General features: G+C 41.8%; 1 protein-coding gene across 9 annotated transcripts in view; it reads left to right on the top strand.

The window, feature by feature from the left end:
* The window catches only part of CUX1 (cut like homeobox 1), a 549,359-nt gene that overhangs the window by 375,722 nt on the left and 157,900 nt on the right, over positions 1-15,737 (top strand). For all 9 annotated transcript variants that reach the window (XM_019511454.1, XM_019511458.1, XM_019511453.1 and 6 more), the window contains exon 10: positions 13,468-13,572. In XM_019511454.1, coding sequence (XP_019366999.1) covers positions 13,468-13,572 — 105 coding nt within the window. The remainder of the gene's footprint in view (positions 1-13,467; positions 13,573-15,737) is intronic.

Below are 15,737 nucleotides of genomic sequence, written 5' to 3' on the forward strand. Positions count from 1 at the left end.
AGTAGGGGAAGCAGGGGTTTGGGGGTGGGTGGGGGTCTGGAGGCCAATGGCACTGGAAGATTGGGGGCTGGCAGCTAGGAGGGACAGGTAGCAGGTGCACAGACATGGGGGGCAGTGCAGAGGAGCAAAGTGTGAGAGTCAGGCTTCCTTTCTCTCCCCCCCCCCCCAACATTTGTTGGGAACAAGTTTAAGGTGATCCTTCAGTAATTAGAGTCTATAAATGGAGATTTATAACACTTTTATAATTTCCCATTTATAGTCTAAGTACTGGGGAGTCCTCTTAAATGTTAAAGTCATCTTGGATTCAAGTAAATACAGCATTTTGTGGGCCGTGTAAGCTAGGAAAATACTTGCAGGTCCAGCGAGATGTACTATTACCTTCATGGGAGATCTCAAGTGACCCTGTTTCTGCTGTGTAGTAGCAAATGCCTTATACAAGTCAACTTAAGTTTGCTAAATTCATTTTATTATTTAAAACATCAGACATTTGGCAGTATACAAAATCACCCCATAACAGATGCCTAGTTTAACCCAAATTTCACCTCTCTTGCTTATGCATGGTCTTTTTGTTGTCTGCTTGTGGTGATTCGAAACATTTTATGTTCACAGCAAAGAATCCTGTAATATACCATATTAGGCAAATCAATTTTTGGGTGACTTACTTCAGACACATTAAATTAGAATAGAATCTGTTGTGGACCTGCCCTCTGAAAATCAGTTTCCATCAAAGTGTATTAAGTTGAACACGAACAATTGAGGCACCTGAATTCTGAGGTCTTGTTTTTAAACATAAGTCATATTGACTCTATGGGAGTTGGATGAAGATGTCATACAGAAGAGATAACAAGGTTGTCTAATTTCTTGCTTCCAATATTAACTCAGTAAATTGTCTCAATAATTTCTCCCCTGCATTTCCTGCCAGTGTACCAAAAATGGATGCCAAAGACACTACTCTATAATAAGATAATTATGAAGCTTTAAAACAAAAATTGCCTGTTCTGTACTTTTATACAAACTATTCTAGATGCAAGTGAAATGTCTGGGCATATATGCAGCTTGGAGAAATGCAGCTGATAATTTTTAGGTACAAAAGGCCTAGTCATGATAGTCAGCTTTCAGTTAGCCTTGTTAAGTCAGTACATCAGTTAGGATTAGAAACTAGGAACTTCCAGGTTTCCATTTGTCATTCTAGTCTCTGCCACTTCCTGCTGTGTCTGCAGTCACAGGACTGTGTATTTTTATTTATGTTAGTTGCCCAGACCTTGGAAAAAGATGCCTGAAGCAGGATACATAGGATGCAAAATTGTAAAATGTTTATAGTTAATAAAAAAAAAACATTTTCCTTTCCTGCCAAGAAAGCCTTTTAGGCAGAGCAGTAGACATAGGAGCATTACTAGTAATTTGCAAGCTTTAAGGAGTTTTTTTTTAATTAGCGTAGACCCAGAAATTATTTTGGTAAAAGTATTTTGTCATTTTTTAAAGGATAGTGTATTTTTTGTTGTTTGCTAGTTCTATGTAAGCTATTTTTCTATTTCCAAAAGGTTGCTGCAATTACATAGCATGCATTTATTGTTTCCCTATTGCCATACTGCAAAAGATAATGAACTGTTACTTGGAAACGGTAAAGGTCCCTTTACCTGACTCTTACAGCATTAGAGCAATGGACTTTCAATATTTTTGTATTCAGGTGATCCCTTTCACCTGATCGGGGTGCTCAAGCACTCCCAGGGTATAGGGCCATGCCACCCACTGCAGAGGAAGGTAAAAAAAAAACAAAAAAACCCCCCCAAAACAGGCCATACCAGTCTGACCATGGGGTAAAATTCCTTCCCGACCCCAACTGTGGCGATCCTTCTGACCCTGAGTCTCTGGACAAGACCCTTTACCCAGGAATCTCTCATTTTTTAATTAACCTCCCTGATAACATGAATGCTCTATTCTGTTAATAGAATGGGCATTTTTAGGGTTATCAGAAGAATATATTTTGTGTTCTTGTTATCTTCATTTACACTACTGATTTACTTCCCAGAAAGGATTATAGCTCTTAGAAATGTTTTCCATTGAAACACTAGTGTTTGGAAAATTTGAAAAACCAAAAACCTGTGTTCAGGCAGAAGTGAACTCAATACAGTGGAAGTAGGGTAGTACAATGTAGTGGGAAAAGAATGCCGTCTGATATTTGTAAAGGAGGCTAATGACCACAAACTTAAGCTGCTTTATAAAAGTACAACAGGTTTTGCTCTCTCACCCAGCTCCCATCTGCATACACCAGCATGAGTTGAGTTTGAGTTATGCAGTACTTCAGGTTGCGGTAACTAGCCTGTCAGGGTTTGTGGGCTGAAACTCAAGTGGTGTTGAATGTTGACAGTGGAACTAGTAAGGCGGTGATGTAGTTCAAGTTAAGGCTACTCATCCAATCTAGTCCAATCTCTCTGTCTCATTTAGTCCAATCTCTGTGTCTAGCTAAAGCATTGTTTTGCAGTGTGGTCTCATACTTGTTAAAGCCAGGCTTGCTGAAATACAGAAAGTCAAGTATGCTAACCTGAATTAACTTGCAGGGAAGAGAAATTGTTAAAGGGGCAAAAACAAATACCGAAGAAGCAGAAAATTAATGAAAATGGAGAATGAAGCAAAGCTTTTGAAAGGGTGAACCAATACAAAAAGATGGAACAATGCAACAATTACTAAAAATGCCAGCTGTATATAGGGATCCCTCAAGAGGGGCAATTTAATAGTTCATTAACATGCAACTAACACTTGGCATAGAGTCTGAAGGGTTCTACTGAGACCTGCTACAATTGCAGTAGCAGTAAAATGCTACCCTTTCTGCTGCAAGATAAGAAAAAGACCTGTCAACATTTTCATTTGAGCATGCATTCCTTTTTTTCTTTGCTGTTAATCCCCAGTGTGTTTTACTGAGTACTTTAATTGGTATCAATAAAGCAGTAAACAGAAGTATTACTGAATATAGAAATATTTAACTGATGTTTGCTTTGCCAATTCACAAACCTAGTAGTTCCAGAAGTTTTACCTTGCATTTTCATAAAGATGTAATAATGCTCTAAGAGGGGAGCTCATTTTATTAAGATTTCATTTTACACAATAAATCGTGGCATATTTGCTGATATGCTATGAAGTAAAATAATAAATAATTAAAACTAAACTACCCTTACTTGTCAAAATAAATTATTTATTATAATTTGCGATACAGGATCTTTGAATTTTTTATAGTTTGATTCACAGAATCTAATCATTTCCAATCAGTAAAGTTAGTGAGATTCTACTGTGCTGATTTGGGGTGTATAAAAATGAGTGTATGCATGCACATGCATATGTATGTTTATATAAAGATTTCTTATGAGCTCTCTCAGCCTCAGCCAGTCAGTGTAGAGGATCCTTCATATCTTATTTACATCAATATACACTACAGCAAACAGTGGGTGATGCAAATGAATTATTCTTTTACTGCACCTTTTTGCCTGATGGTGATAATGAAAATCAGTTTTTTGTTGAAAATGGATTTAATGCATTGTAAAAGCAGTAATACTCTGGAAGGTTTTAGACCCCTGCAAGATTATTTTTAAGGTCATGATATTGCTGCCAAAAAACTGCAGGGTCTTGAGGTTTATAAGTCTATGGTTCCACATATCTGATGTATCCTGATAGTTTGGCCCAAACATTGCTTAGCCAAATTTTAAAAAGAAAAAAAAAAAAAGAAAAGAAAAAATATGACTGACCGGGCACAGTTTATGCCCATGGTCCACATCTAGGTTTGCATTTAATTGCAATTAGTTACTCTGCTGCATTGTTAATTAGCTAATACCATTACACATGTAGATGGTGACACTTTACTCTGCAGCTAATTAATCTGTTCTGCAGTTAAGCACACGTGTAGACATGGCCACTGAGTTTGATTAATCCAATCAATTATATATCCCAGTGTTTCCCAACCTTTTTCGCCCCACGGCACGCTTACCTAAATAAAAAAGCACCGCAGCACACCAGACGCAGGGGGCAGGGCAGGGCATGGCATGTGGCAGCTGGACACCAACTGGGGGGGAAGGCGTGCAGCCAGCCAGATGCTGATGGGGAGGGGTGGTGTGAGGCCAGCCAAACAGCATTTTGGGCTGGAGCCACACCCCCTGCCTGGCGGTGGCCACGCTCCCCGTCTTCCTTGTGTCCACAGCAGCAGCAGGCAGGGGTGTGGCCCCAGCCCAAAATGCCATGGCACACCTGGACATGCTTGACGGCACACCAGTTGGGAAACACTGATATATCCCCTGATGGTACTTTCATCTAGTCTGTGTTTCCTTAGCTTGCTAATTAGAATGTTGTGGGAGACGGTGTCAAAAGCCTTGCTAAAGTCAAGGTATACCATGTCCACTGCTCTCTCACACCAGGCCTGTCACTTTATCATAGAAGGAAATCAGGTTGGTCAGGCATAGGGCTGTGCGACGCTTCAGTCCCTGATTTGATTCAGCGGCAATTCGGCCCGATTCGGTGGCCGAATCTCCAAATCGGATCAGAGGACCCTTTAATCTCTCCAAATTGAATCGGAACCCTCTGATGTGTGCACACGGAGTGTCCCACTGAAGCATGCGGGGCTCCCCAGCATGCGCAGCAGCAGACCTGGAAGTGGACCAGAACCACTTCTGGTCCACTTCCAGGTCCGCTGGAGAGCATGCCGGGGGGCTCTTCTGCATCCCCTGGCTCAGTGACTGGTGCCTTCTGAGTTTTGGGGCACACCCAGGGTCCCCCTGCAGCCAATTGCCGAGCTGGGGGGGGCACAGGGGGCCCCCATCACACTCTCCTGCAGACCCAGAAGTGGGGCACTCCATGTGCCCCAGGATCACAGTGATCACGAGCCACGCTGGTACCTCAAGGTATGTAGAAAAAACTTTAAAACTGTGTCTATGTCTGAATCACTGATTCTATCAAGTGGCATTGAATCTTCAGATTTGGCTGAATCAAATTGGGGACAGTGATCCGAATCAAGGAATCGAATCACTGTCCCTGATTTCGGTTGAATCCGAATCCAAATTGAGTAGGGCCTGCTTCGCACACCCCTAGTTGGGCGTGACTTGCTTTCAGTGAATCCATGCTGTCTGTTCCTGATCACCTTGCTGTCCTCTAGGTGCTTTGCAATGGATTCCTTGAGAACCTGATTTATGATATTTCCAGGTACAGAGGTCAGGCTGACTAGTCTGTAGTTCCCTGGATCCTCCTTCCTATACTTGCCCTTTTCTAGTCATCCAGGACCTCACCTGACCCCTACAAGTTCTTAAAAAGGATAGCCAATGGCTCCAAAATTACCTCAACCAATTCCTTCAATCCTCTTAGGTGCTTCCCATCTAGCCCTGCTGACCTGAAAGCATCTAGCTTCTCTAAGTAATCCCCAACCTATTTTGCCATTACTCTAGGCTGTCGTCTTCTGTATTTCTGCCGCCAGCTTCATTCATCATCTGGTAGCTGTTGCTATTTGTGAAGATTGAAGTAAAAAAAATGCATTAAATGCTTTAGCCTTCCCTGCATCATCTGTGATTATTTTGCCTACAGCAGTCCACAAGGGACTGTAACAGGGAGGATGGCCACAGACAGGGCTCAGGGGCGCTCAAGGGAAGGCACCTGACTGGAAGGGGGCCAGGCCTAGAGAGTATCAGTGCAGGGCCTGAGCTAAGGTGGCCAGTCTGGCTGGAGGCCATAGCAGGAAGAGCTCCTGAGTAGGCTACAGAGAGAGACTGCTGAGGACACCCAGGAGGCCTGTGGGTAATGCAGCATTAGGGCGGGGGTAACACTGGTGGTTTAGGATGGGACTAAGGGGAGGTGGAGGTCCCAACAGCTGGTGGCTAGGGGGGACTGTGGGGAGGAGGAGGTCCCAGTAGGCCCAGAAGCAGTGCCAGAGGCTTGCAAGTAAGGCCAGAACCTGGGAGCAGGGCAGACAAGGGGATAGGGGGCCCAGGCAAGGCTCGAGATGGATAGGGCTGAAGAGTCCAGCACCCAAAGATGGGCAGAGATGGACTTAGAGCCAGCACCCAGAGTGGATGGGGTGAGGAAACCCAGTGCGGAGAGAGCGGCTGAAATGGGGCTAGGGCCCAGGGAGGGGCCAAGAAAGTGAGGTGGACGGGGCCAAGTGTCCATTGGACTGATTTGAGATGGGGGCCAAGGGCACATGGAACTGGTTGGTGATAACTGATTGATTGGTAACATCTGCATGGCTTGAGTATGGCTAGAAGGGGAGATGAGGAAGCCATGAAATTAGCCCTTAAGGTGATGAGCAATTAGACCATAGGTCGTGAGTGGATGAGATCTCATTCAGGGATCCCTGGGGCTGCCTTCCATTTCTAAATACATATTTACATCAAGGAGTGCCAAGCGAGCACAAGGGGAGGTGGCCCCAAGCACAGGGGGAAACAGAGGCTAAGTGGCCACCAAGGGCCATCATGGCCACCCCTAGGGCCAGCCTGTGTTACAGACCTGAGGAATCTCTGCTCTTCCTCTGACTTGACTTTTGACTTCCTCTGTCCCTTGCCATGTGCATCTCAAATTGTGCCTTGGCCTTCTTAATTTTCTCCCTGCATGCCCATACAATACTCTTATATCCTTCCCTAATACTATGACCAAGTTTCCATTTTTTTATAGGATTCCTTTTTGAGTTTCAACTCCTTGAGATTGCTGTCTAGCCAAACTGGTCTCCTGTTGCAGTTCATATTCTTCCATCTCATCAGAATCACTTGCTTCTACACTCTTAAGAGAGCCTCATTAAAGTACAGCCAGGTCTCCTTGACTCCTTTTCCCCTTAGACTTGCCTCCAAGGGATCCTGCCCACCAGGTTCTGGAGTTTGTTAAAATTTACTTTTCTGAATCAAGTGTCCTTATTCTGGTGATCTCCTTCCTTCCTCTCCTTAGGATCTTGAACTCTATCATTCTGTGGTTAGTGTCACCCAAGTTCCCTTCCATTTTCACATTCCCAACCAATTCCTCCCTGTTTGTGAACAGTAAGTCCACAAGATATCCTCAGCATACTCCAGGAACTTGCTGGCCTGCTTGTGCACTGCTGTTTGCCTCCCAGCAGATGTCCCCATAATGAAAGTCCCCCTTGAGATCCAAGAACTGCAATTCAGAGGCTTTCCTCACTTTTATATAGCAGGCCTTGTCTATCTCCCCCTCTTGGTTTGGAGACCTGTAGGAGATGCCCATCATGACATCCTCCTGCTGCTCTCCCTTCTGATCTTTAACCAAAGGTTTCAACAGGTTTTCAACTTCATACAGCACCTCTGAACACTTGTAAATCCCTTTTAATAAACCTCACTGTTTACCCTACCTGTCTTTCCTGAACAAGCTATACCCATCTCTGACCATGTTCCAGGTGTGTGAACTAATTCACCATGTCTCTGTAATCCCATTTACCTCGTAATTTTGTGATTGTATTAGGACCTTCAGTTCTTCCTGTGTGTTCCCCATACTTTGGACCAAACATACTTTGCATTGTTCCCCAGACTTGTTGCAGCGTTCCCCAGATACTTGCATTTCAAGTGTCTAACAGACTGTCCTATCCTCTTCCTGAGAACACTGCTAAAGTTTCCATTATTGTTTTCCCTTACAAAGTTTTTATCTAGGTTTCCAGACTCTTTACTTACTTCTAGGCTATTGTATCTATCCCTCGGTAATGGTAATATAATGCCTCAAGGCTGACCCCATGACAGATCCCAATGGGATCTGGCATGGGCTGCTCTCTGCTCAATTGGTGGATACTTCCACCCAATCCCTGGAGCCAGATGGGAGGTTGGAGGCACGTGGAGGGGTACCATGAGCCCAACATCAGGGAGCGTCTCCCTGATCTCAACTTGACTGCACCCCTTAAAAGTAGGCATGCAGCTGGGAACCCAAGCTTCACACCTGCTTTTTTGAGGTGGTGGGGCAGCGGCTGAGAAGCCGTGAGCTCCTCCCTCCCCAGCTTCAGGAGACCTTATGGTGCAGGGCTTGGGCAACAGTGGAGTCAGGAGCTCCCTGCTGCCCGTAACCCACTGCTCATACTGAGGCAGCTGTGCTCGTCAAAGCTCCCTGAGTGCCAGGAGCCAGGGACCAGGGAGCCTCTCCCCAGTGTCTGGGTCCAAACACCCACAGATATTTAAAGGGGTCCCAGAGACTGGGTACTCCCCCCATGTGTTGTGGATGTAGCAGCTGGAGTGCAGGGAACTCCCCACTCTAGCTGCCACTTTAATAGATGCTTGGGTCCTAGCTTCATGCCCCTTTTTAAAGCCAGGAGTCCAACATCAGGGAGAGGCTCCCCAATTTCATACTCACCCTGCACCTTTAAAAATTAGGTATGCAGCTGGGAGCTTAGGTGCCCATGGAAGTGCTCATGGAAGCAGCAGCTGGGGAGTGGAGAGCTCCCCAGCTGCATGCGGTTGTTCATGGTGTGAGACACAGGCAGATGAGGTCCTCATTCCTCAGCTGTACATGCAGCTTCGCACTGTCTTACACGTGCACTGCAGGGCAAGGCAAACGTTTTATTTGCCCCTGGGGCAGAGCCCTTTGGGCTCCTCCTGTGAGGCTGTCCATGTGCTGGCAGTTGGCAATTGCACATTTGCAGTTTGAGGAACTTCTATACCCCATTCCCAAAATCACACAACCTGCTTATCTGATGTAGGAAGTCATGCAATAATGGGTCTGATGTGGGAGGCCATAAAACTCACCTAGTCCTCAATCATGCAATTGCCTTAAAGTCTACCAGGCTTCAGGAATGCCAGGATCTTTAAACTGGTCTCCTTTTCTTCCTCATGATGCTAACAGAATTTCTGCATTTGTCCTTCACACATTTTAAATAGAAACTAGTGCAAAATATAAAAAATTATGTCATAATGGAAAGAGGGAAGAGGAAATGTTCTTTTCAGAGTGCTCACTGAACTTTATAGCAATTTGTTAAAGGATCTAGACTGGATTACCACTATGCAGTTAATGAAAATTCTTTTATTGGATTTTAAGATCAGTAGAGGAGAAATGAATGGTTTAAAAATTGTTGGAACAAAAGACTACCCGAATTCACAAACCACTGCACTTGCCACAGCAAGTGTTAGCAAAAATAACAGTTTTGTTTTGCCCTAGAAGTATAAAGAAAATGAAATAATCTTGGCAGAAACACTCTTCACAGGGTTTTTATTTCATTTTATTGAGTGCAACTTCCTCCTAGTCCTAACAGATCATGCTGGAAATTTGCTTAGATCTATATTTCCAGCTAAGCAAGAAATATGCATGTGTTCAGGCCAGTATAGAGAGTGGTTTTTCCTTTATCACCAACTAAGATGACAGTATATAGGCAAAGGATGTATGTGTACTAGGAAATTTTGCTTTTTAACTGATGGCAAGCAGCACCAAGAAGGAGCTCCTGGTTTTTATTCACTATTACAATGGTGCAATTTCACTGTGTTTTTTGAGGCTAAAGCAGCTAATATTAGAATATCTAGATTGTCTTTTTGATTCTTCAGCTTGCAGTGGGCTAGAGTCTCAGTTGACATAAAATACTATAGCTCCATTGACTTAAATGGAACCACTCCCATTTACTCCAACAGATGTTATGGTACAGTGAGTTTTGGGTCCAGATATTTGTTTCTGTGATTTTAATTTCAGTGTCTGTAAGACAGGAAGTAAAGTCCATTGAGATCTTACATGGAAAATGCTGTATAAATGAAAAGAATAGTTAACGTTATTATCACACTAAGAGAGGAGTTTCCTGTAAAACCTTGGTTTCCAGTTGGAAATACATTTATCTGGAAGCCATTCAAGGTGGAAAGTAAAGCACAATAGCCCAAAGAGGAGACTGAAGACAACCCAAGCTCTTCTGTTTGATGTTGTTCATATAATTCTCCATTGCTGCAAAAATAGGTGGCAAAGCCCTGGAGAGCTTTCATGTAATTTATTTTCAATAGCTTGCTGCTATTCTGTAAAGGTTGATGCAGACAAATGCTTCAAAATGGTTGAAGTTTTTATAGTATAAATGTTAGAAGAATTTTGAAGCTTAGTGCTCTGCTACCTTGCTTTAATTGATCAGATGTTCTAAAAAAACCTCATAGTTGCTATGGGATGGTCTATACTATGTGCAATGGCATATTGAAAACACTACCAGAAATTGTTATAGCCATAACTAGGCCCATTCCCTCAACAAAGCTATACAGGGGTAATATGCCCATGTTCCTCGTACTATTTGCTCCCCATAGTAAGACATATGTTGCTTGTAAATCTGAAAATGCAATTCACTTGTTAAAGCTCCTAAGGAAAAGATTATTTTATTTTTTCACTTATACTACTGGTCATTTATATTGAGTATGTCACAAATTTCAATTAAGAAACATCTATGACAATGTAGTGATCATGACCCACTACTTGGCCTTGCTATTAAGCAATTAAATATTTACACACTATAGTAAAAAAAAGGTGTGTGATTTAAGATATCTGGAACTACTGCTGTTTTGGATGCATGGAGAATGGGAACGGTCTTTCTCTATGGTTTCCTATTTAGTGGACTGATCATTTAGGTAATTCAAAGGAGAGAAACCACACAAGGTGATCACCGGTTGTACTGTTATAGAGTTATTTGGCACAGCTGGTGAAGCCAAATAAACTGGGAGCTGTGTGATCCTTTCCATAATAAGCCCAAGTTTTTAGGTTTTTTTATAACTTTTCCCAGCTTTAACCAGTTAGGCTGAATTTTCCCATGCTGAATGGTTTCGAGTCTGCCTGAAGCAGGCAGTCTCAGCAGAAACCACTCATATTTCTGCGAACACAACATAGAATTTTTCCTGTGTTAAAATATTTTAGAGCTGTTTCGTGATAAGCTCTTACACCTCTATTTTGGAACAGGGACTTGAAATCTGGCAGGGAGGGATGGCCTGTATCAAAGATATTTGTTATTTGTATGGGTATAGGAAGAGAGAAGTTTAGGCATGTTATAATCCTCTTAAAAATCTTATCTCCCACCTGCTTACAAAGACTTATTGGAGTTCTGTGGCTCTTTTGAAGCAGCCACCTGTACTGAGTATGTTCTAACCTGAAGTTGCAGAGGCTGGGCCCATCTCTCCCTCCGATTGTTACTTTTGGTTGCTCTGAGCCACTTTGGCACTGAATGCTTTAATTGTGGGCAGAGACTTTCTCTTATGCCCCTAATTCTGGACCTAGCGAGAGAAAACTATGGCTGCTTACAGACGGTTAAATAAGAAAAAGTGCTTTACTGGAAGAAGCAGAGTGTTAGTTCAACCCATGTGCACATTTGAGCTCAATAGCATATTGTTATGCAACTAAAAACTATCATAAAGTGCACAAGCACTTCATGGGGGAAGCGTGTTAAGGAAACCATACTTCTGGCATTTCCTAATTTTTGAGTGCTTGATTTTCCAACCTTAACATTCTTTTACCATGTTTGGATTTAAATGTATATTGAAACATCCTCCAAGATTACACAAAATGCCTTCCAAATGTAGATATATTTACTTCTTTCCATAAGGAGCATACAATTTAAAAAATAAATAAATAAAATGTGGCCTTATTTTTCAAGCTGTACCATCTGAAGTTTGTTGATTCATCCTTCTTAGCAATGGATACTGTGAAATCGTGTTTAATATTATTCATTAGATTACAACAGATGTGCTAAAGTGACTAGGGAGGCTGTGCAGAAAGGAAGGGCAGCTGACAGCATGCTGTACATGCAGATGTAACATCTATTAGAAATATCCTTTGTGGTTTGTTTGCATGCAAAGTGAATAGATTCTCTAAACAATGCTGCTGTGAATGGAAGCCATCAGTAGAATTGCTTAAGGCTGCAAAACCCATTACTTATACAATCCTGGATTCAAAAGCAAAAACCAGTATAGTCCCTTGTTCTGGTTTTCAGTAGCTAACTAGCATTTATTAGATAAATATTTTCACATATGTCTAATGCAAATGAGAGAAAATAATTTACCACAATCAGACTTGTTTGCCCAGTTTTCCTTCCTACCGTTCCCTAAAACAGGTTTGCAAGAAAATAGCATAGATTATTATTTGATTGCTAATGGCTTGCTGTAAGCTGTACAAGATAAAAATTAAAACACAGTCTCTCCTCTGAGTAGACCATAGCTTAAAAAGTCAGAGATCAGATGAACTATGAGAGACCAAGGCAATGAATATAGGCTTTGTCTTGTTAATTTTTTATCAGTTTGTAAAGAGATTAGATTTCCAGGAGCGATGTATTGAAGAGAAGGAAGGAACTGGTTATCCTGGGTGTAAAGGGAAGTGTGAAAGAAGGCACAAAGGTGGGACTGGAAAAGAAAAGGAAGGGAGAGGGTTATTAGCATAGCAAAGGAGATGGGGGGTGGGATAATAAAAAGACACCGGATCAGACTAGAGATATAGGCGGAGGCAATAGGGTGCAGAGTCTTGAAAGGGAATGTGAAAATCTTGAGTTTCTTTTGGAGCCCAGCCTGAGCCAGAAAACAGATTCTGAAAGCGAATAATGTGGGTAGTGCACATGGAAGGCAATTTTAATAGCTTTGTTCTGGAAAGGAAATGAAATTTTAATTTGGGAAGCCAGAAGGAAGAGGTGATAATCGAGATGGATAAGTATCTTCCCCCCCCCCCCTTTAATAGTCCAAAAGGTATGTGCTGTAAATGTAATCAGATTTCTGCACTGTTTCCCTGAATTAGTCCTCTGAAGTCACTTCTGCTCCACCAGACTTTACCCAACTCCTGTGTGGACATCCTTTCTGCTGAATCCTAGGCTTTAAAAATATATATATATATATTTATTTATGTGGGAGTAATGCCCCAGTCATGGACCAGGACCTGTGTTGTGTTAGATTCTGTTTAAACAAAGAACAAAAAAGGATAATCCCTCTTCCAAAGAGTTTACCTGATACTGCTTATGCTGTCAATTGCTGTAACCGATCTACGCAAGACTGTCAGATGAGGGGTTAAATATTGTTGAATAAATAGACCTGCTGAAAGAACAAAACTTCACAATTCACATTTTAGCAAATAATTACTGAAGAAAGACAACCCACAACATTGTCTGGATGTTAGGGAGAATGGTCAGAATATCTTTTAAGTCAGCATTTGCCCATGAGAATTATTCCCACGAGGAATTTTGCAATAAAATCTGCTTGGTCTATGAGAATAGAAAGAAATTGAATAAAAAGACTCCATTTCCACTTGTATTTATTCAGTCTGGGAAATTCAGTGGGCCGCAGCATTAGTATCAGCAGGGGATTCCTTGCTCCTAGCGTTAAATTACTGTCATAATCGCTCAATTATTTCTTCCTTGTACTGTTTAAAATAAAAATCCATCACATTCTATGTTTTTTTCTAACATTTATTAGGTTGAGTGTTTAGGAAAATCAATTATAGTCAGTCAGGCATGAATTGATGAATGTTCTTGTAATAATTGTCAGTTGTTAAACTGAATGTACTTTTTCTTTCACCCCTTTTCATTTCCTTCAGAGGGCAGAGGTGGCTCAGAGAGAGGCAGAGACCTTAAGGGAGCAGCTCTCATCAGCTAACAAATCTCTCCAACTTGCTACACAGATCCAGAAGGCACCTGATGTGGTGAGAGAAAATATTTACCGACTCTTACAGGCTTCTGACAGTCTTGCAGGCGAACTCATTCAGTGTATGCTCTTTGCTATAAAAATACTGGTTTGAAAAAGTACCTTAACTGAAAGAAAACTATGTTCCTGGGGATTGCAGTTCTGTTATTCTTTGGTTGGACAAACTCTTCATTGAGGTCGGAGGTGGTAGAGGGCTGGGGCTGAGCTGTAAGTTCTACCTTCTGTCTGGACAGTAGGACAGGTCTCGGCTCCTGTTCCCACGGTGTAGGCAGATAGTGTAGGCAACTATCACGTTCTTTTAAGTTGATAGAAGCTGCAACAGGGTAAGAATCAATTAAGAAATGCCAAATGACAAGACATGTGTTAATATGTTAATATTAACATCCGTCTTCAGTGTATAGTGAAGGCATGAAGCTGTAGGCCTACTAATTTCAACAAACCACCCAAGAAGTGCATTATTGACATTCTAGCAGTATGACCTGCAGGGTCCTACTCTTTGAAGAAAGTGGCTTTAAAAAGTTTTTAAAAAAATACACCTTAGACTCTGCAATTTCTTATGTTAAACATTTCTTTCAGCCATGAAAAATAGTTGTAAATAAATGCTGGTTAGGTAAACGTGGGTCAGCTGTTTTAAAATGAAATAAACAAGCACACTGTTGTTGGAGGTGGATTGCACTGGCATTTGTCTATTGAACCGTTTTAGGCTTTTCCTGAATTAATAGGTGCCATATCTTAGAGGAGGATTTCCTTTCATTTTAGCCTATCCAATGAACAATAGGAGTGTTTTACCTTAAATAAATAACTAAATAAACAGAAAGGAAAGTTGACTGATTACAAATGTAACTCACACAATTCTTGATGCATATTATACTGCTGTTTCTTGTTGGCATCCATTCGTATCAAACAGGAATGCATTGCGGCATTAAAGTACCTTTTGTACTGACTGTGTCACAAACAAAAAAAAAAAGCCTGCAAAACCATTTAGGTCTCTCCTTTCTCAGAAGGGATTAGTAATGATCTCACTGAAGTCAACAGGAACAGAAGCAGAGCTAAAAGTGTAAATAAAGATCCAGACTATCACCTGTAACTTTGAATTACCTGTCTTTTCCCATTTTCTGTCCTAGTCTGATCGTTATTTTAACATTGTCTTTCTTATATTTAGCAATACTGCTGTCCTTCCTTCATATTTAATATGGCAACTATTGCAGTATGAAAATGATCATTATCTATCTTATTTCTGACCCTCTGTTCTAGTCTCAACAGGCATAAGCACTAGACAGTTACGCAATTTGTGATGCTTCATGCAAACAAATTAGAGGACTTTTCCATGTTTAAAAGCATAATTCAATGTAACGGCAAAGCATTGTTAACTGCTATTCATTGGTATAGCTTTCTGTGAGGTACAACACTAGTGTTAAGTCATTTATATATTGGCAGTCCCTCTTAGTCAAGGATGATTGTCTTCCATGATTGCTTTGTCTGTGGGTCCGAAGATGGCTGATGAGGCTGATCTAGGATCAGCAGATTCTGTTGTAACTTTGGGCACGCGGTTCCATGTGGGGTGGGTGGCTCTGGATTCTTGAAACAGCAGTCTGCAACGTGCTGTTTCTGCTTCTCCCACTTTCCTGTCTCCTGTTGTCATTTAGAATCAAGCTCGATGTTGGAAAGATATGGAAAGAGCATTTAATTATTTTTTACTGTGGAAAATACCAACGTATATGGTATTCTCAAAGAACTCCCATGTTACCCAGCAATGTAGCAAAGAGGGTTGTGTGACAGTACTCTTGGGTTGAGTTTTCAGCTGTTCCACTGAATAATGATGTGATATGGCCTAAAAGCTGTGTGCTAAAGAGATGATGGATACTGAGCGTGTGGGAAAAGAGTGTAGAGCAAGGGTTAGGAAGTAGAATTCGACTCTTCTCATGTCCCATCTGGTTCCACAGAAGGTGTTATCTATTCAGCATAGCTATACCTCTTTCCCCTTCCTATTTTCATCCCTTTCCTGGGAGCTACTGCAGCTAGAAAGCCAGCTACTTGGATTTGGAAGGAATAGCCTGAGCTGGGAAGGAGAATTTTTACACAGGAATTCACAGGAAAACGTCCCTCCTTTTCTCTTACTTCTCACCCTGGTCTTTTTTTTTATTTTTTCCCCTAAAGGGAAGC

Source organism: Gavialis gangeticus, unplaced genomic scaffold (assembly GCF_001723915.1).
Source record: "Gavialis gangeticus isolate Ggan-Ray unplaced genomic scaffold, GavGan_comp1, whole genome shotgun sequence".
NCBI lineage: Eukaryota > Metazoa > Chordata > Crocodylia > Gavialidae > Gavialis > Gavialis gangeticus.